The following is a 16,328-nucleotide window of genomic DNA, read 5'->3' on the forward strand; positions in this document are numbered from 1 at the left end:
TGCCTTAGCAATCTATTAACTATTCATAATAGAATAACATCAGAGTTGGACAAAGGAACTGGCTACACAGTGGTACTTCTGGATTTTGCTAAGGCTTTTGACAGGATACCCCATAGAACACTGTTACGCAAATTGGAGCAGATGGGAATGGATATTAAATTGGTGATATGGATAGGAGAATGGCTCAGGGAGAGATACCATAAGGTGGTGTATGGAGGAGCCGAGTCCAGAATGAGGCAGGTGACCAGTGGTGTGCCTCAGGGCTCTGTGCTTGGGCCAATGTTGTTTAATTTGTATATAAATGATATAGGAAACGTCTTAAAGGGAGATATTCAGTTGTTTGCTGATGATGCAAAGTTGTGTAGTGCAATAAAAAATCAAGCTGATGTTGAAAGTTTGCAGGAGGATTTAAATAAGCTGGTAAAATGGGCAAAAGAAAATGGATGTCAGTTCAATGTGGAAAAGTGTAAAGTCATGCATTTTGGGATTAAAAGATTACCAGCTGTGTACTACATCGATGGAAAGGTACTCCAAGAGATTGATGAGGCTAGGGACTTAGGGGTATTGGTAGATAGGGAGATGAAGTTCAGAGGACACATTGCTAAGGTGTCCAAGATTGCACATAGGATTACTTGGTTGTTGAGGAACACACTGACATCCAGAGATAAAGAGGTTATTATTCCCCTTTATAAAGCATTGATACTTCCACATTTGGATTACTGTGCTCAGGTCTGGTCACCTGGGTTCCTTGGAGATAAGGAGGCTGTGGAGAGGGTTCAGAGAAGAGTGACCAAGTTGGTGAGTGATATAAAAAATGCTCCCTACATTGATAGATTGAGAGCTTGTGGATTGCAGAGATTGGTTGATAGGCGAAGAAGAGGGGATATGATAGAAACATTCAAATTACTAAAAGGTTTTTATAGGATTGATGCAGGGGAAATGTTTCAGCTGTGTGATAGTGATGGAAGAACAAGAGGTCATCTCTGGAAATTAAAGAAGAGTGTGGTTAACAAAGGTGTCAGAACAAGGTTTTTTGCCTGGAGGGTGGTGAATGAGTGGAATTCATTGCCTGACTTAGTTGTGAGCTCTTCGTCTGTAAATGAATTCAAGAAGAGATATGACAGATATTGTTTTGCTAGTTTGGGTCTCCCGCGATGAGTCTACTGACTCCATGGAGATACCCGTAATAATAATAATAATAATAATAATAATAATAATAAATATTTTTTTTCTACATGAAAGACTTCATAAATTTCTGTTTTTGAGTTCCAAAAATCTCATTTTTTATTATAGGGTTCTTTTCACTCCATGCATGCTCCACTATGTGACACCGTCAGTTTTTGTTTCAATCACGAAGTGATAACAATGAGTTGCCATTATGTGTAGTTACGGCGACTTGAAAACAGTAAATCTCGCACACTTCATGTGTACAAGAAAATTTTTCTAAATTTTAAATGGATATATCATATATGCATTTAAAATGAATTGCAGTTATCATTTTCAATAAATATTAATCAAATCAATGCATTCATTTAGTTCAATATTAAACTTACACATATACAGGGTGTTCGGGATAAATTTGACATATTTATAATTAATTATATTTTTCCGTAAGTTACATGTATTAACACACACTTCTCTTCATTTAAAAGTTTGGACCCTTCTTCATTCATATACAAGATGTCAGAAAGGATGGATAGCTGGAACCCACCTGAATCATGGAAGAGAATAACTTGTATCATGATGATTCGTGCCCGCCATCAAAATAAGGATATTACGACTGCTGCCCAATGCTCCCTGAATACAGTAAAAACAATCAGGCATGAACTAGAGACTTGCAATGGTGACTACGAGGATGTAGCAAGAAGAAAGATCCCTAGCAGACGATCTGATTGCGTTCGTACAGCAGAATTCCTCGCAAATCTGCAGGAACAGGTGTTGAAGAACCCTGGCATTGGAATTCGGGCTTTATTCGTGGAGTTGCTAACTGTAGTCAAGCCCTGGATAACAAGGGTAGCCAATGGTAGGCCGTATGTATGGCAGCAGGATTCGGCCCCTTGCCACACCTCTGGGAAAAGTCAAAAATGGTTGTCTGAAAATTTCTACGACTTCACCAGTCCAAATGTTTGGCCTCCAAACTCCCCAGACCTTAACCCCATGGATTATTTTGTATGGGGCGCAGTTGAAAAAGACACCAATCGCACTTCTAGTAATACAAAAGCCCAGTTAATGGATAAAATTAAAACAGTTTTTGCGGCCCTTCCCAGGGAGACTGTAGCATCAGCTTGTTCGAGGTTCCGAAGCAGAATTGAAGCTGTGATCGATGCTAATGGTGGTTATTTTGAGTAAATCTTGTTGATAGTATTGTAATTAACTCTGCCTGTAATGTTTTTTTTGTCAATTCATTAAATTTAATAGATACAAAGAAGATTTTCTTTTTCCTTACGAAACTGTCAAATTTATCCCGAACACCCTGTATACAGTACGAACAACGTATATATAGATAATTGATTCTTAAAACAAAATTGTACTTTTCTTATAATTTCATCAATAAAATAAACTCATAATTATAAACACAAAAATTAAAATTGGCACAGTCTAATTAAATATTGCAGTACATCTATATATCTTATTCTTTGAACACCTTTATCCCTTCAGTAGGTACACAATTGTAATATAGTACTGTTCTAAGCTTAGTTTCACAGCTCACCACATGAATGAGCTTAGTGTAATTAAATGCATGAAACTTTTGCATCTGTACACGTTTGCATGTATCATGAACACATGTTACATGCAAACGTGTACAGAACTACAGTACGCGAATATGATTATTCGCGTACTGTTGTTCTGTTGAATTCAGGGAATTAATTAGATTTTTCCAAGTATCGTTCAGTATGACCCCTTGATTTCTGTTTAGGTTGATGCTTGCACGTAGCACTACTGCTGCTGCTTCTTTAAATAATCGATGTCTGTAATCTTCATCTATGTAGGACATAGAGCTGTTATTCCAGTCTATAGCGTGGTTTGAAGTTGAAAAGTGATGTGCAAACCCGGAGGTGATCGTTCTGTTGTGATTTACATTGCCAACATGTTCTTTCTGTCTTATTTCCAGGCTTCTCGAAGTTTGTCCAATGTTGGAAAGACCGCACGTGCATGGAATATTATACACACCTGGATATTTATAAAATGGAACACTGTCTTTAGGAGGTCTTAGAACCTGTCTGATGCTAGTAGTTGGTTTAAATACAACCCTAATGTTATGGGCCTTTAACAATATTGCAATTTTGGTGGAAATTGAACCCATAAAGGGGATGACTGCTGTTGAAATTTGCTGGGAGACTGTTCTTTCTCGTTGATTATCTTTATATAGAAATTTGTTGATGATGTTTCGAGAATAACCATTTTGCAATATTGTTATAGCGATTTGAGACAGTTCTGTTTGAACTTCTTCATCGTCGGAGATAAAGTTTCTAGCTCGATTTCTCAACATTTGGATGATGCTCTGTTTATGTGACCTATGATGGTTTGAAGAGAAATGTAGATATCATCCAGTGTCCGTAGGTTTTTTGAAAATGGACAGTTTGATATTGTTACCTTGTCTTTTAACTAGTATGTTCAAGAAGTGTAGCTGTTCGTTGTTTTCTACTTCTAGAGTAAATTTGATTTTATTGTGGAGTGCATTGATTCTATTGACAAACATATGTAGGTTTTCCATGTTTTCTTGCCATATGATGAAAATATCGTCTACATATTTCCACCATATTGAAGGTTTAGGAGTAATGCTGGTGAAGATTTCATTTTAAAATTTCTCCATGAAAATGTCAGCACATGGTGGTGACAGAGGGCTGCCCATGGCTAGGCCTTCCAATTGTTTGTATACTTTGTTGTTAACTTTGAAGAAATTTGATTGTAGGCAATGCTTGAACATCTTTGTAAAATCAGCAGGAAAGAGATCTTTGATAATGTTCATGACTTCTTCTACTGGTACATTCGTGAACAAGGATACTACGTCTAGACTGGCCATTATGTCTCTTTGTGTTATCTTCACGTTTTTGAGTTTGTCAACAAAGTGTTGAGAATTTTTTATGTAGGATTCTGTTTGTCTAATTTTTCCCTTAAGTAAGTTCGCTAGGTGCTTAGCCGATAGGTAAGTGGGGAAGGGCCTGCCATCCACAATCGGACGAAGTGGCACTTCCTTATGCACTTTAGGCACCCCATACAGTCTAGGAGTAATGGGATGTGAGGATTTAAGTTTTCTTTTTAGTTCTTCAGGTCAAGTATTCATGTTACGGATCAGGAAGTTTGTCTCATTATGGTTCTTCATGGTAGGATCTTTGTTGAGAGGATTTTGTACGTGGAACTGTCTGATCGTAAGTCATTTATCTTCTTGAAATAGTATTTTGAGTTTAGTATGACGGTGGCATTCCCCTTGTCCACTTTAGTTATTATTATTTCTTTGTTCTTCCTCAAGTTCCAAATAGTTTTCCTATCATATGGAGTGGTATTGTTTTGGCTGTTTTGCTGTTGCTAGGATGATCGTGCTTTGGGATGTAATATCGTTGGCTACAACTTGTGGTAGTATGTAGACTTTTTTCAATTCCACACATAAAGTCCATTTTAGGGATGTAATTTGGAGTGATTGAAAAGTTAAAACCTTTCTTTAGTATATCTGATTCATGTTTCGAAAGGCAGTGATTCGACATGTTGAAAATCACTTTGTTATCTGGGAGGCCTTTGTGCGTCTGGTATTTTTTCTTGTAACGTTCTTCAAATTTTTTAATTTGTTTGGCTTTATTTAACTGGAAAGTTTTTTTCATAGCTCTGTTCTGTTATGTGGTCTATATTATTCCAGGTCGTGTAATCTAGCTTTGATGTTGAAAGTTTATTTTTCACTTGGTTAGACTATAATAAATTTAGTTTAATCCTTTATCCAAGTGTGAGCAAACAAAGTTTGCACCTGAAAGTATCTTCAGGACTGGGGTAAGGTGGTACAACACCGGGCAACTCGTTACAAAGGTGGAGCAAGCTAACATCACTCCTATCTCAGTATCTCCCATAATGTTAGCTTGCTCCACCTTTGCAACGAATTGCCCGGTGTTGTACCACCTTACCCCAGTCCTGAAGATACTTTCAGGCGCAAACTTTGTTTGTTCACACTTGGATAAAGGATTAAACTAAATTTATTATAGTCTAACCAAGTGAAAAATAAACTTTCAACATCTTTCTCTAAATCAGTAATTTATTAAAAAGGTGGTACACCGTTTGGCAACTCCTATAGGTAGAGATGACCTTGCTAATGCTTCTGCCTGGTATCTCCACTTGGGCCTGGCTCCCATTGAAGAGACCTCAATAAAGGTCGAAACTAAGTCTAGGTAGTGGCCCTTCCCTTAATGCATAACATTAGACATATCTGCAAGGAGATGTGTTTTGCATTATGGGAGATACTAAGATAGAATGATGTTAGCTTTCTCCACCTTTGCAACGAGTTGCCTGGTGTTGTACATCCTTATCCCAGTCCTGAAGATACTTTCAGGTGCAAACTTTGTTTGATCACACTTGGATAAAGGATTAAACTAAATTTATTATAATCTAGACTATTAGAAATGTCACCAAAATAGTTGCAGCAATTAACATCACTTATATTCAATTCGTACCTGATGTGTTGGATTCTTTCTCTGAGTAGTGCCAATGAAGTCCTTTGGTAAATTCTTTTGGCTTGTATGGATTGAATATGTCCTTTGATGATAAGGAATTTAGAGATGATAGAGAAATCCCTACACCTTTTTAGGAATGTTTTCCAGCATTCAACAGCAGTCATCCCCTTTATGGGTTCAATTTCCACCAAAATTGCGAGATTGTTAAAGGCCCATAACATTAGGGTTGTATTTAAACCAACTACTAGTATCAGACAGGCTCTAAGATCTCCTAAAGACAGTGTTCCATTTTATAAATATCCAGATGTGTATAATATTCCATGAACGTGCAGTCTTTCTTACATTGGACAAACTTCGAGAATCCTGGAAATAAGAGAGAAAGAACATGTTGGCGATGTAAATCACAACTGAACGATCACCTCCAGGTTAGCACATCACTTTTCAACTTCGAACCACACTATAGATTGGAATAACAGTTCTATGCCCTATGTAGACTACAGACATCGATTATTTAAAGAAGCAGCAGTAGTGCTACGTACAGGCAGTAACCTAAACAGAAATCAAGGGGCCATACTGAACGATACTTGGAAAAATCTAATTAATTCCCTCAGTTCAACAGAACTACAGTACACAAATAATCATATTACACGTTTGCATGTAACACATGTTCATGATACTGAGTAGAAATGTCACGCGAACATGTTACCTTAGCTACCTAACAGGTACTAAAGTTTTTTTGTATTCTTAAAGCTTTTTTTTGCATTTATCATCATTATTTTTGTACTGTACAAGCCTTGAAAAAGCTACTAGCGAAACCGGTAGGCAATATTGTACGAACATACGTATGAATTAAAAATCTATGGTCAGTTTAACAATAAGTCTTATGTTTTGTAACATTTTACAACCAAAAACATGTATAATTTAAATACTGTTATTTTAATTGAAAAAAATTATCCTGCAAATATGTCAGACTGGATCTCATGACTGAGTGCATGGTGAAAAATGAGTCTGGCTCATCGAGACTCGATGAGTGAATTTTATTGTCTTCCCTGTTAAATTATTGTTTATGTGTAATTTATAAAAATTCACCCTTAATTATGAAAAATACATGAAAGAAAACACAAACAAGCTGTGATGAGCTATGGTGTGGCTTACATTTTAACCCCCACCCCCAAAAAGAAAGCCTATTTCTACATAATTACATTTAATGTATAATGAGAATCAAATATATTACTTTGTTTTGTCAACATAACATTTTTTTATTTTTTTAACATTACCTATAACAATATTTATATAAAGTAAACTGATATCTTAGGCAAGTAAACTTTTTTTCTGGCTAGTAGATTCAAGTTGTATTTCTGGAGCCCTATCCATAACAGTCAACCTCCTGGTGGAGATGACATTTGACAGGACAGGATTGTTAGTATGGGTGTGAAGACTAGAATTTTGCGTGGAGGGTGGTGATTTGGTTGCCAGAGGTAGTTGTGAGTGTTTCATTGATGAATGAGTTCAAGGAGAGGTCTGATAGATATTAAGTGAATAATGGTTACTATGGGCCTTTCCATGATGAGTATTTGATTCCGTGGAGATCCTGGGAAAAAAATAATAATATTAATAAAAAATAAAATAAAATAAAAGTACATATTTAAATCACTTACCATCACTTGGGGATGTAGGAGAGAATGGTGAAAATGGAAAATGTGCAGTCATTGACAACCCTCTGAGAGGATTCAAAACCAAACCTGCTCTACCTTTGCGGGTGTTCATTATTGAACTAGTACAGATGTTGTTTACAAACTGTTGCCAAAATCCATGTGTTTTTCCATAATTTTCCACATTACTGCTGAAAATATGGAGAATGCTTTATTAAAAAAAAAGGTCTTGAACCAAATTATTAGCAATGTTAATAATCTAATTATAACACTGTTAGGGGTGTGTGTGTGTGTGTATGGAAGAACGAGGGAGGGATGCTATTAGATATTTTAGTTTTTGATATCTACATAACACCAGTGTTTGTTTGTTTGTGGTGATGCAATCCATCATCACCAAATTTTGTCATCTCTCCATTTCATCACAGGCTATTTTTTTGGACACCAAATTATGATCCCTGTAGTTTACTCCTAAAGCAGATTTTTTTTAAACTAATTAAACACACACACACACACACACACACACACACACACACACACACACACACACACACACACACACACACACACCTGAAATGTTGGACCTGCTTTCATATATTGCATACATCCCCATTTGATTCCTGGGAGGCATCTGAATTAATCCCTCAACAATTTTTATGGTTTTTAGCTTACATCACTAGAGTTGTTATTCACAGATGTATGGGATTTTATTTTTCCCATTTTTTTCCCCAATTATTTCAATCTGCAATGCATAGCAAGCTGAAATGCATTATTTATTACAAGAAAATACTGTTTTTCAGAGTATTGGTCTAAAAAAAATTTGAAAATTTGCTGCCAAAATGAATATATATTTGAAAACAAGACTTAGATCACCTTCAAGAACACTAAGGTTTTATATAGTCTCCTTGCTACTTTCTACCAGAAGGAGCACAACACTAAAAAATTAATTACAAAAATATTCATATATTTTTAGCCTGGCTGGCATAGTGGTCACCATATCCACTCTCTAATCCACAGCCTGTTGATTCAAATCCTGCTGTGTGCATGGATCTTTGTGACTGACTTTAGGTAGGAGATGAATGTCACTGCCCAAGTGTGAGGCCACCACCCTGCTTATAAAGTGGCTTGAAAAGTTCTACATTTGGTCTCTAGAGTAGGGTGTCTGGATTAAGTAAAAAATAATAATAAATAAAAATACAAAAAAAAAAAAAATCAAACAAAAGATCCTTCTCCCATCCATAGTACAAAACACACTATAGGTTTAGAACCTTTTAAGGGTGGTAGTCACATAAAAAAAATATAATTATCTTTAATAATTATAATATTATCATTTTATTATTAACAGTTAACTTTCATTGAACAGGTAGACTCACTGAGGGAGATTTCACTCAAACAATAAAACATCTGTCATGTGTCTTAACTCACAATCATAGCAATGCACTTCATTCACTTTCAGACTCATGCAACTTCCAGGGATGATCTCTCATTCTTTTACTCTTCTCACTTTGAATAATCCCTTTTGTATTAATCTGGCAAATTCCAAACCAAAATACGCATATCAGTCACTGAATTAGAAAACTTTATGCAGATGTACAATATGTGAACATCACTTATGTGGCATATATGAAAAATACTTGGTCATGTGCATCATGCATGTTCTATGCAACTATCTAAGAATGCTGCTGGTCAGCAATAATCAGCAGTATTGATCACAATGAGAAAAACAAAGGATCCTTCGGAGTTCGATAAAGGGTTCTTGTTGTGGGTGCCCATCTGGCTGGAACTACAATTTTGAAAACAGCAGAGCTGACTGGTTCTCAAAAGGTGAGATATCCTGGGTGTTTAATCAGTGGAAAAATAACCTACATTGCTTGTCTAAGAGGCATAACTGTGGTCCTAAGGCCGTTTGTTAGGAACAGGATCACTGTTGTCTGAGAAGACTTGTATGGACAAACAGAACTTCTTGTGTGCAGCAATTGACTGAAGCATTTAACGAAGGCTGTTCCCGATCCATATCTCACCGAATTATGTGTAGGGAATTGAAGGGATCGGTAATGGCAGCCTCAGTTACAGGTCCAACATGGTATTAAATAAAGGTTTCTAATTCAGTGGCCGATATGTGTACCTTTTATTATATCTTTTCCACCTATCCGATCAGACCTGCAAATTTACATTCTCTCAGAGACCGACTACTACCTTAGTGGATTGCTGCTGGGCACTCCCAGTTTTGTCATAACTGCAAAAACCAGAAAAGTAAATTTATACATGTAATAGTTCACATGGGTGTGATAAAAGATATAAAGGATTGTAAAGAAGAATAGCTATCTATTTGTGTCAGTGTCTTACTTTGTAAAATGTGGACATGGAATATTACCATATAAATAATTCACCCAGCAGTCCAAGCTACCTGTTTATTTAAATCTTCTTAAAGGGAAACACAATGCTGATAACATTTCTTATAACTATCCCAAATTTAACTTTGCATCATCATCATCATTCAGTAAACATTTGATTGTTCTCTGTCCAATCATATGAAATGAAATATCATTAACAAATAAGTTGAACAACTGTAGTCCAAGAAGGTAACCAGTTGTGTTCAGGGTATACTAGTTACTCCCCCCCCCCCCACCACATCATCACCCATACAATTCACTGGTGGACAGCACACTCATACAACTTTCAGGAATGGACTCTTATTCTCTCAGTCATTGATACACAATTTACTGGCATCTTTCATATAACAACAATCTCCTATTCATCTTGCCATACCATCTGTCTCAATTTGTCCACCAACTTATCATGTAGCAATCCCTCTCTTACTATGACAAGACTAACCTTTTATAAATTCTCATGAACCAATCCTCTATCAGTCTTCTCCAACATCTTAACCACAACTACAGATCATATATACTGTATGGACAGGAGTGATGGGAAAGTCACAATCGACAAGTGGCTTTGGTAGGACTGGTTATAGAACCAAAAGTGAACTGCTGTGTTTGTTTACAAATGTCAGGAGTATCAGAAATAAGGGAGATGAAACTGTTTCACTGATCGAGTTTGTTTGCCAAGATTCACTGTCAACCCATTTCTAAATGTGAGCCCTAACCAATTTTTACAAAATCTTCACCACCATTCCTGAGATACTAATTGATCAATAGTTGGATACATCGGTCTTTGCACCACCCTTATGCAATGGAATTACGACACATTCTTTCCATTCCTAAATAATCTTCCCTGTTCTGAGACTCATGTTAAACAACCTGGTCAAAGGAATAATAGCCAGTTCAGCTGAACACTCTTTTAACACATATGCTGATATTCCATTAGTCCCTATTGCTGAATTCTTATTTAGTTGTGCAACAGCTCTAATACCTTGTCCTCATACACCTGAGTTTCTTCATCCAGTGAAGAGGTAGCAGTGAGCACAATGCCACGTTGAACAAGATCTTATGCATCAGCATTTAAAAGAGTTATTCTTTATTTTACTTGCAACATATTGACAGAATTCTTGTTGGTTGTCTTTAGCTTGCAAAGCAGTTACTTTTCATACTCAGACTTTGCTTTCCATACAACAGCTGTGACTATTGTAGCCTGCTACTTCTAAATTTCATAACAGCCATCATCCTTATGCACATTTTATTCCTTCAACATCCGTTTCTTATGAATCTTTTGCTTAATAAGATTACATATTCATTTGACTCCTACCCTATTTATTCTTCGAACTCTAGGGACACACTCTATATCGCATCATTTAAGTATTATTTAAATGCTTCCCACGCACTGTCAATGTTCTTCCCATCCAGCAACCGATACCAGTCCAATGAACTCAATATTATTATTATTATTACGGGCAGCTCCAAGGAGTCCTTAAACTCATTGAGGGAGGCCCAACATCATGTCAAGAACAACTATTCAACATTCACACAGTATCTATCATACTTCACCTTGAACTCATTTACAGTCATTGCACCCACAACAGACTTTGGAGGCTAATTCCATTCATTCACCATTCTCCAAGTAAAAAACCTAGTTCTAACACCCCTGCTAACCACACTCTTGCCCAGCTTCCATGGATGCCCCCTAGTCCTCCCACTACCAGTCCTATTCTCAAAAATATCTTCTGAATTAATCTTAAAGAAATCCTTCAGTAATTTGAATGTGTCAATCATATCATCCCTTTTCCATCTACCAACCAATTTCTGCAACCCACAAATCTTCAACCTGTTCTCATAAGGTTCATTCCACAGACCTGCTATCATCTTGGTCACTCGTCTCTGGATCCTCTCCACCTCCTCCCCATCAAGAAGAAACCCCGGCGCCCATATCTGGGCACAGTAGTCTAGATGGGGTCTTATCAAGGCTCGATACAGGGGAACAATAACCTGTTTGTCTCTGCTTGTTAAAGTATTTTTCAGCAACCAAGTGATTTGATGAGCTGATTTTACCACTTTTGCGATGTGGCCCCTAAACTTCAACTCCCTATCCACCAACACTCCCAAATCCCTGGCCTTATCGATCTCCTGGAGTACAGTTCCACCAATGTGATATACTGCTGCTAATTGTTTCACCCCAAAATGCAAAACCTTACATTTTTCCACATTAAATTGACATCCATTCTCTTCTATTCTTCAACTCAACTTCTATTCTCCTTGGCTGCAGCTCATCAGCTATCATCAATAATACTCCTCCCCCCCATTTTATTCTCCCTGTCATTCCTGAACACACTATACCCTTCACATTCAATCCCACTAGCTATATCATCTTCAGCCAGCCATGTTTCACTAATGCCAATAACCTGTGGTCTGGAAGTGCCAACCAAGGCCAAAAATTCTTCCTTCTTGTTCCTAATACTCCTAGCATTAGTATACATGAATTGCAGACCCCCGTTAGCCCCATCCGTATCTTGATGCCTTATACTAACTATCCCATTCTGATTTGTTGTCCTTATTCGCTCGGGCATATTATACTCATTCATACACTCAACTGCCTCCCTAAGGTCTGCATATCTACTTCCTCCCCCTTAATAAATCTAGTTTCCCTGATTCTGCACATCCACTTCATTCAACAACACTTTTTCAAGTCTCCTTACACCGAATCCATTCAAATGCAAACCATCCATCTTATATAGATCCTTTCGCCCATCGAACTCACTCCACACGTCCACAAATTCCACACCACTCATCCTGCATAACCCACGCATAAAGTCATTTGCAATTATGGCCCTCCTCCTAAACTCTTCACTGTCATACCACAGAAAAAAGACTAATCATCCTAACTCTCTCACTCTTCTCTTTTACTACCTTAAACAATTCATTCAGGTCCTGTATCATTTCCATTTTATCTCCTTTCAAATCATTCGTACCTGTCACCACTATCATTTCTTTCACCCTTTGCTTTTGCTCCCTAATAGACTCACGTCCTTAATGGTCGCACCAGGTTGGTACGATTTTGTCAAATTCTCTACTATCACACCTTGTACTAACGAATCTCCATACAGCACTCTCTCCTTCATTTTGTTTACGTTCACAATCATACTCTTATTTTTCCTATCATACTTTTTTTTATTGGCTGGTACACTCGGTAGACATTTGTGCATACACTCCACCCGCCACTTTGCTCTATGTATTGCTCCGCTCAACAGCACGATCTCACTCATTGCATCTATCTCATCTTTTTATTATCATCTGTTAAACCACTAATTTGCTCTGTATTAAAACCTTCATTCACACTTTCTACATTCTTGTCCTCACTGATCTCTGGTACAACCTCACAATTTCTTATCATATTGCTATATTCTACATTCTGAAATTTGACAAAAATATCACACTCATGACCTGAAACACACTTTAATTCCTCATTTTCCTTACATTTTCTACACACATTCACTCCATTATCATCATCATCTAACCATACTCCAACCGCTCTCCACAAAGCATACATTTCGTAGATAGTACATTGTATAATCTCCTTTATGTTACAGTTATTGAACAAAGATCATCATCATCAAATTCCTGCCATGTACCTTCAAAGGGGTGTACAGGATATGACAGTACTACATGAAAAAAATTACATCATTATTAACTTCCTATCTACAATTTTCCTCCAAATCAGTCTGTTACTTGTCAAGACTCCAATATTATCAGATCTTATATTTCTATCATCTAAGGCACTTTGTACTGTATCAATCCACCCACATCTCGGTCATCCTCTGGGTCTTTTTGCTGCCAACCTGGCAGAGAACACTTGTTTTGCTAATCTTTCTTTGCCCATTCTTTTTAAGTGACCATACCATCTGAGATTAGCTCTGCTAACACATTCCTGGATGTTGACAATGTCAAGTTCTTTCCTAATATCCTCGTTTTTAATATAATATTGCCATTGACCATCTGTTCACGCCTATAATCTTTCTCAGGACTCTCATATCTGCGGTCTCTAGTCTTTGGTCAAGTGTTTTACTTCTGACCCAGCTCTCAGATCCATACGTTAAAACTGGTTTGAACATTGTCTTGTATACAGTGCATGCTGATTCTGTTGTCTATTTCTATATTTAATTTACCATCTTCACTAAAAATCGTGCCTAAGTAGCTGAAATGTTTCACTTGTTCCACAGGTTCTCCATTCACAACACAGTTGACATTTTCAATGATTCTGCCTATTTTCATTGTCTTTGTTTTGAACAAAGATGGCGAACCATTATTACTAGCTGCCATTTTCCTTCTTACCGGAGCCACGTGCACGCTTCTATACTCCTCAGTTGGTCATAATTTCCTGCTTTGTAGTTCACCATGTAACCTTTTCTGAATGGAACATTCATAAACTTAGTCACTTCTCAAGTGAGTACCACATGATCAATGTGATATCATTGATCATGTGGTACTCACTTGAGATCTTGAGTCTTCTCATGAGATCTTACTGCTGCCAATCAATATTTGGATAATTAAAGTCTCTCATTATGATTACTCTTTTTGCACTCATCGTCTCTATTTAGTGATGCATTTCTTCATAACTAGCAACCAATCCACCAGGTCTTTAACAACACCCCACTATGTAATTGATCTTGTTAGATTCCATCTCACACCAGATGGCTTCAAATTTGCTGCTACATGAAATACTGTTACTAGTACTACAATCATAGGTCTCAACATTAACTGGATTCAAGTTATCCGGTATCATTAGCAGTGCACTCCTCCTCCTCTTCTATCCTATTTATCCATCCTAAAAGTACTGTACCCTTTACACTCGATATCAGTTAGTATGTCTGATTAGCCAGGTCTCACTAATGCCTAAAATCTGAGGCCCAACATATTGACCAAGACAAACAAACTCTATCTCTCTGTGTCTGATACTCCTAGCACTTGTGTATAGACATAATAATCTATCTACCTACATGTTCTTTTGTATACTCGTCTGCAGTTTGCATGACACAGTTGGACAACTTACAGATCTCTATTCTTCTCTAGTGCCTTATACATGTAGACATCTTTGCACACGTTTGAAGGGTCCAAACTGGACAAACACAAAGTCAAAATCAGTTCTCTCCTCATAATTATTTCCATGATAATGCCCATTTCCATCATTAACACAATTACATAACATTGTCACTCTTATTCTCACCATTCCTCCCATTATAATTTAGTTTCCCTGACTCTCTGTGTTAGGTCTCATACCAGTTATTAGTTTTTCAAGACTCCTGATACCAAACACATTCAGGTGTAAGCCATCCCTCTTATACAAATCTAATCTTCCCTCAAACTCACTCCACTCATCAAAAACTCATATCCATTCATTCTATACAGCCTATGCAACGAATTGTCATCATAGCCCTTCTTTTTAATTCATTTTTATCATATCAAGGTAATATACTTACTATTTTTACTTTCTTACTCTTGCCTCTTCTAACAACTCTTTCAGGACATGTGTCATGTTACGTGATACAAACGACATGTTACATTTACTAGCAGGACAATGTCCTGTTAGTAAATGTAACATGTCATTTGTGTCATGTAAATGTAATGTTTGTAAATGTAAAGTTATGCACTTTGGCATGATATAATAGCCAACAGCAAATTATATTGGTGGGATTATGCTTGAAGTAACTGATGAGGCTAGAGGTATTGGATAATGTGGATAGAAAGTTGATGTTCAAAGGACACAACAAAAATTGCAACTACAACTCAGACAATAATTGCAATGTTGAAATAAACATTGACATATAAGGACATAGAAATCATTTAGCTTAAATTCAGGGTTATGTATTAGCAATTGCCGACACAGAGTTAGTCTCCAAAGGGATAAAGAAACTGTGAAAAGGCTGCAAAGAAGAGTTATAAGGGATATCAGGATTATCAGGATGATATAGATTATGAGGATAGATTGAGAGTATATGGACTACAGACACTGATATACAGAAGAAAGAGAGGTGATATGAAAGAGTTAATAAACTTTTGAGAGGATGTTATAGAATATCATTTGATAAAGGCTTTCATTATATGCAAGGTGGGGAGAGGACAAGGGAAATCTGTGGAAGTTAAGTTTGTGTGCAGTTAAGAAAGGGGAAAGAGCTAGATTTTTCTCTCATAGAGCCATGAATGTGTGAAAAAGTTTGCCTTGAAGTAGTGAGTGCATCTAGTGTGAATGAGTTTAAGAGATGTGACAGCTGGTGTGGGTGATGTATGGCCTGCCTCAACAAGTTCTTGACTCCCCAGTGTCTAATAATTATAACAATATTAATACAGCTAGGTCTCAATTAATGCAAGTTTTAATAATGCAATATTTGATTTAGTGAGAATTGTACAACGATATGCGGTCACGTTTCATGCAAAAAAAAATTCAATTAATGCAAGGCTAGCACATTCACAGTTGAGATTACTAGGTTATCACAGGGTTTTTAGACATTGCTATTACAGACCTGTACATTAGTTTTCATGACTGTTTTAAAGAAGTACCCTTAACAAAATGGACAAAAGGAAGATTCCTTCAACTAAAAACACTATGAGTGCAAAAAAAAGGAAGAGGTTTGTTATTA

The 16,328-nt window shown here is 36.9% G+C and overlaps 1 protein-coding gene across 3 annotated transcripts in view; it reads right to left on the reverse strand.

Moving 5' to 3' along the window:
- LOC150092382 (cytosolic phospholipase A2-like) overlaps nucleotides 1-16,328 on the reverse strand; it is a 341,574-nt gene that overhangs the window by 79,179 nt on the left and 246,067 nt on the right. For 2 of the 3 annotated variants that reach the window (XM_090415055.1, XM_090415054.1), the window contains exon 15: nucleotides 7,313-7,497. In XM_090415055.1, the coding sequence (XP_090271181.1) occupies nucleotides 7,313-7,497 (185 nt within the window). The remainder of the gene's footprint in view (nucleotides 1-7,312; nucleotides 7,498-16,328) is intronic. The other variant, XM_090415056.1, reaches the window with a different exon arrangement.

This window comes from Typopeltis vanoorti, chromosome 26 (assembly GCF_054136105.1).
Source record: "Typopeltis vanoorti isolate ZY-2024b chromosome 26, IOZ_Tvanoo_1.0, whole genome shotgun sequence".
NCBI classification, from domain to species: Eukaryota; Metazoa; Arthropoda; class Arachnida; order Uropygi; family Thelyphonidae; genus Typopeltis; species Typopeltis vanoorti.